We start from the raw sequence: 6,000 nt of genomic DNA, 5'->3' as shown, positions 1-6,000 counted from the left end.
ACGAATACCATAGCAACCTATAGCAGGAGTTCTGCTGCCAATTCTGAACGTCATTTTCCCGTGAAGATGAGGAGGGGGGTCTCTCTCTCGTAGTAGATGAGATGGAGCGAACCACCTATCCCTTTAAGCACCTGTGTTGTAAAAATGGTGGAAGACACTACCCTTGGTTCCTCTTGTTGGCAACTTTCGAGTAGACGTGTTGCACACGTGAAAGTTTGTTTCATGATGAATTTAGTAGCATCAAATGTACGCAGTTACTCCATATGATTCCTTGAAGATATTGATACTCAGTTGAGACAAGGTTTGACCACCAATAATACTAGATGTACTTTCACTTAGCTATAAGATCTTTAAAAAAAGTGAAAATTCAAAATGCCTCAACTAAATATTCATATCGATTTTTTTTGATAAAAAAACGAACCAGAAAGATCGAAAGCGCCAGCCAGGAGTTAGCTAAAAATAAACAGGTAGGCGCCAAGAAAGATCCAAAATATTTTTCAGGCGCATCCAGATAATAACGACAATGTACAGCTGCGTCAAACAGATTCGGCTGGCATAACACGATTATAATTTCAGCATGTTCGGTGCATCCAACTTCACACATTAGTTTACAGCTGGAGATTTTGTCAAGGGTCCAGATTATAACAGTCAGTCAGTCACCTTAGGCATTGTTCGGTTGCGTCTGGATAAAGGAGATTGAGGGGGGTTAAATCAATTTCTATTCAATTTTGACTAGAAGGAATTTAATCCCCTCCAACCTTCTTTGATCCAGAAGCAACCGAACAAGCTCTTATGAGAACTACAAAATTCAAATTGGACATAAAGGTTTGACCAGACCTACTGCCATGGCACTTTAGTTTGTTTGTACTGATAGCTCATCCTCCAGGTAGTTGTACTCAAATGTGAAGTCATTCTTGATTCTTTGGCACCTGCAAGCAGTGTTAGGAACAGGTTAGAGCACAAAAGAACATGGCAAAAAAAAAAGAGTAAACTCAGAATGCCCTAAAATAAGCACGACTAAAGTTAAGGCCCACATACCATCCTGAGCCATCCTCAGTGACATGGAAATCAAAGTATACATATGATCCCCGCTCATACTCATCAGTCGTGACCTGTGGCTCCACATGCCGCTGGAACCAGGTATTGTACCTCCGGTGAAATCTCCATGATTGCTTCTTCAGTTCTCTAGCAGCCAAGTATTGTTGATATGTGTTCTGCAAAAGAAGAACATTGTTACGAGTAAAAACTAACTGATGAAAATTCACCGGTGGTGGCAGGAAATAAATATAAATTGGAAAGAGCAAGGAAAATTGACCTGTTGGTAGTAGAACGCAAAGAACAGCATGTCGGTAGCTAATGTGTCGCTACCAATTCTTTCCCAAAAGGTGGGATTCGATACAATTGATGCCTGAACTTGGGGGTAGCTAGCAGGGGTAACTGCAGGGTGCCGCTGAAAATGAAGGTGGGTAAGAAAATAAGAACAAAGCACTAGAAACTTAGTACTCCCTCCATTTCATATTATAAGACATTTTGGTATTTCTAGATACATTGTTCTAGACATAACATATATCTAGGTGCGTCACAAAAGCTATGAATCTAGAAAAGACAGAGCATCTTATAATTTGAAACAGAGGGAGTAGTACACAGTGGCACCCATGTCCTTCAAAAACCCATACCGGAATGTAAGTTTTAGCACGCTCAGAGTCCTTGGGCTGTGGAAGCTTGTGGAATGCAGCTTCAAGCATTTGCAGATAATAATTCTGATCATGACCAGAACTACCAGAAGTTCCAGTAAGGTTATCTCCGATTGTACCAAGATCAGATACACTTCTTCGGCCGATAACACCAACACCAGATGATGGCATTCCAGGTTGCAAAGGCTGTCCAGGTGATAGATCAGTATCCCTAGGCAGCTGAGTGTTTTCTGCTGCAGGTGCTGAAGGATTCTGTGAAGACCAAACCAGAAAATATTCTGAGATGTAACAGGAAGCTAAGCATAGAGAAAAGCAGGATAAATTCCATGTAGTGTCCTGACTTGTGTCGAGGACAGAAAGATATTTACTATTGTTAGCGTGTGCTATTTTAGGCAGTCTAGGTGGCACCACTGCACAGGCTTGTTGCCTTGTGCGCCTGTCCCCTATTTGGTTAATTGGTCTCAATAGGCAAGGATCTCCCTGATAGGAAGGATTGTGTAGGACTGTTTCCTATTTGGAAAGCGCGGCCTCGGCTACGTGCCCGGACCCGTGGTAGCGTCGCTGACCCGAGTTGGCGCACTGCCATGGAGGAAGAGCACTGCCCTTCTGTAGAATCACACTTGGGATCTCGTGCCTCGACCACCTCATGCCAACGTGGTGACAGGCAAATGGGTCTTCAAACACAAGTTCAATGCCGACGGGACACTGGAGCGGTACAAGGCGCGTTGGGTTCTTCGAGGATTCACCCAACGCCCAGGTGTGGATTTTTCTGAGACATTCAGTCCAGTGGTAAAGCCAGCTATGGTTCACACAGTTCTCTCCCTGGCTCTATACCAGAAATGGCCTGTACACCAGCTTGATGTGAAGAATGTCTTCTGCATGGAACTCTGTCTGAGACAGTGTACTGCGTTCAGCCGTCCGGATTTGAAGACCCTGCACACCCCGACCTCGTTTGTCATCTGAACAAGTCCCTCTACGGATTGAAGCAGGCTCCTCGTGCATGGTTCAATCGGTTTGCCACATACTTGCTATCCCTTGGATTTGTTGAGGCCAAGTCTGACACATCACTCTTTGTCTTCCGGCGTGGATCCGATACTGCCTATTTGCTGCTATATGTTGATGACATCGTCCTCACCGCTTCCTCACCTGCCCTTCTGCGTCGGATCATTTCGGTCCTACAACAAGAGTTCTCCATGAAGGATCTCGGTGTGCTACATCACTTCCTTGGTATGCATGTTCAGCCCTCAAGTGATGGTCTTCTCTCTCAGAAGCAATACATGGTGGAACTACTTGATCGTGCAGGAATGTCAGAGTGCAAGCCTTGTCTCACTCCGGTTGATACAAATCTGAAGGTTGCTTCAGCCGATGGTGCGCCGGTAACTGACGCTTCAAATTTCTGCAGTCTTGCTAGTGCTTTACAGTGGTTGACATTCACTCGGTTTGATATTGCCTATACTGTTCAGCAAGTTTGCCTTCACATGCACTCCCCCGGGAACCACATCTTGCCGCGCTGAAATGGATTGTACGATACATTCGTGGCACCCTTGATCTTGGCCTCCTGCTGCGACCATCTACAGTGACTGATCTTGTGGTCTACACTGATGCTGATTGGGCTGGTTGCCTGAATACGCGCAGGTTCACCTCGAGCTATGCTACATTCCTTGGCGATAACCTCATCTCTTGGTCCTCCAAGCGTCAGAACAGTGTCTCCAGGTCTAGTGTTGAAGCCAAGTATCGTGCTGTGGCTAACGGAGTTGCCGAAGCCACATGGTTGCGCCAGGCGCCAGCTCCTCCTGGAACTCCACGCTCCTCTTCCCCGCGCAACACTAGTGTATTGTGACAACATCAGTGTCGTCTACATGACCTCCAACCCCGTCCAGCATCAACGCACCAAGCATATTGAGATTGATCTACACTTCGTCAGAGAACGGGTTGCCGCCGGTGCTCTTCATGTCCTACATGTGCCGACGACATCACAGTATGCCAATATCTTCACCAAGGGCCTCCCATCCTCTGTCTTCAATGAATTCAGTACCAGTCTGAACGTGCACAGTGGCTGACAATCTGACAGCGGGGGGGGGGGGGGGGGGCGGGGGGGGAGGGGGTAGCTTGTGCTATTTTAGGCAGTCTAGGTGGCACGACTGCACAGGCTTGTTGCCTTGTGCGCATGTCCGCTATTTGGTTAATTGGTCTCAATAGGCAAGGATCTCACTGATAGGATTGTTTCCTATTCCTGTGATTGTGTAGGATTGGTTTCCTTTTCTGTAGATATCCTTGCCTATATGTACTTGAGCCTTTGCTCCCATTAATCAATCATCATATTCTCTGCAAATACATTCTCTCAACTATGTTGAGATCAGTTGGAATTATCACTAAAAAGAGCATTCGAAGGTGAGTCCAAGCAGTTTGTTTGGACGATAGCGATAACAACCATCATAAATTCATATAGTTTAATGATAATTAAGAACAAAAATCTGGAGACCCTGTAGAGCGAGACAGATATGCAAAAGCTAAACTAATGCAATAACATGTTACAATCCTACATTACTTTTCTGGGACATAAATGCTTCACCAAGTTCCCACTAATGATGAGGAAAGATGGGAAATAGCTGGTGCAAAGGGTCTCGCTAATTTGGCTGCACCCTTGGCAGAGCTTTAGGGGGGATCGAGTAGTCTATTTTGGTTTTTTCTGGTGGACCTCTTTTTGTATGCCTGTTTCTGGCCTCCGTAAGAAGTTTTTTTGGTTTCTTTCTTTTCTTTCTTTTTTTTTTTGTTATTGGGTTTTCTATAGACCTTTTCTCTATTTGCTTAATATATAATGGGCGCAATTCTCCTGCATGTTTCGAGAAAAAGTTCCCACTTATGGTTTTGCAAGGACCATAACATCTGTGTATATATATCGTGTTTTCCAAATCTCAGTGGCAAACAAAATCCTAAAAATTACAAATATTTTGTATATTGCTTTCAAGAAAAAAACATGGACATGTTCCTTGATGTTTATGTATTTATAGTTCCTCACATACTTCCCTTTCAATAACATACACATTATAAGCATTATTGACAGTACTGAGAAGCTTTTGCCTATTTTAAGGATAAGTCAAGCTGTAGCAAAATTATAACTGTAATTACCCCTGTTCCCAAATTTCAAAAGGAATTTGAGTAGAATTCCAAACAAAGTAACAATTGAACTGATTTTATAACTGTTTGGTAACTTCAGCTTTGCATGTTAGTTTGTGTTTCTAATTAGCTAAACTCAAACGTCTAACGCGGTTGGAAGAAACAAACTGAGCACACAGCCAAAACCGTTTCATGAGCAGATGCGTGCAAATAAAAGTTCGAGGACATGTACAAAAGCTTTTTTTCTCTCGAACAGTGCAAAAGCTTGATATACCGAATATGGAATCTTTGTGTCATCTTCACTTGTTTGTTTATTTGCTCCTGTTGTTGCGGAAGATTCCACACCAACATCTTCAGCCAAAATTTGTTGATCTTCACTTTTTATATGCCCCGCGTCTGCATAGATAGGTGTAGATTCTCAATGCACAAAAAATAACTATAAATGATAAAATACTTCAAACTTTGCAATTTCTTTTGCCAACTGAAAGTAAACAATAATCCAGCGTTTATATTTTTGCAGAACTGGGGGCTTATAAATCCTGGCGTTGTAGCTGAGGTAATACCTGATCCTTGAACTCCAAGCCCAAGATTCACTTGGGAAGATATAGAGGAACTCTGTGAATTAAACTGCATAAATAAACCGATCAGTGTGCAAAAGAAGGCTACAAGTAGAAGCAAGAAAAAAATAGGCATTTGGCTAAAACAAACGAGTATTTTTTTACAGAACTATTCTACAATAGTGAAAACTATGACAAACATACACATTTGGAAACTTATCTCACAGGACTACACATTTTTTTTGCTCTTCTGTATCACAACTATATTTCAAATTATCTAAACTACTTCCATTGTCATTTTATATCATAAAATTGGACCTTTTAAAGAATTTATATCCAAACCTATACTTACATTTCATCCCATTTCACAAACCTACACTTTTCAAAGTGGAGTTTGCAATATAGACTGATGAAAATGTTGGAATATAATATAAGTGAATTGTCCACCCCTCCTATCAGCTTAAACTTTTGGGTTGGATTGGTTGATGCATGCAACTTAATATGGTATCAAAGCTAGAGGTCTCGAGTTCGAATCCTGGTTAGCGCAATTAAATAAAATAATCGTTGCTCGCTCCTATTCCACGTCTGAGACCTTAGAGAGGCTCGACGTGAGGGGGAGTGTTGGAATATAA

At 42.6% G+C, this 6,000-nt stretch overlaps 1 protein-coding gene across 25 annotated transcripts in view; it reads right to left on the bottom strand.

Moving 5' to 3' along the window:
* Positions 1-532: 532 nt before the first annotated feature.
* LOC100193927 (uncharacterized) overlaps positions 533-6,000 on the bottom strand; it is a 28,113-nt gene continuing 22,645 nt past the window's right edge. For 13 of the 25 annotated variants that reach the window (XM_008682990.4, XM_008682996.4, XM_008682997.4 and 10 more), the window contains 6 exons: positions 5,375-5,438; positions 5,086-5,207; positions 1,677-1,946; positions 1,316-1,450; positions 1,039-1,214; positions 533-929 (listed from right to left, as the gene is read on the bottom strand). In XM_008682990.4, the coding sequence (XP_008681212.1) occupies positions 854-929; positions 1,039-1,214; positions 1,316-1,450; positions 1,677-1,946; positions 5,086-5,207; positions 5,375-5,438 (843 nt within the window). In that variant the 3' untranslated portion in view covers positions 533-853. The remainder of the gene's footprint in view (positions 930-1,038; positions 1,215-1,315; positions 1,451-1,676; positions 1,947-5,085; positions 5,208-5,374; positions 5,439-6,000) is intronic. The other 12 variants (XM_008682992.4, XM_020553083.3, XM_035967716.1 and 9 more) reach the window with 2 other exon arrangements.

This window comes from Zea mays, chromosome 5 (assembly GCF_902167145.1).
Source record: "Zea mays cultivar B73 chromosome 5, Zm-B73-REFERENCE-NAM-5.0, whole genome shotgun sequence".
NCBI classification, from domain to species: Eukaryota; Viridiplantae; Streptophyta; class Magnoliopsida; order Poales; family Poaceae; genus Zea; species Zea mays.
Note: the sequence above shows the minus strand (reverse complement) of the source record. Positions and strands in the feature narration are given on the sequence as shown.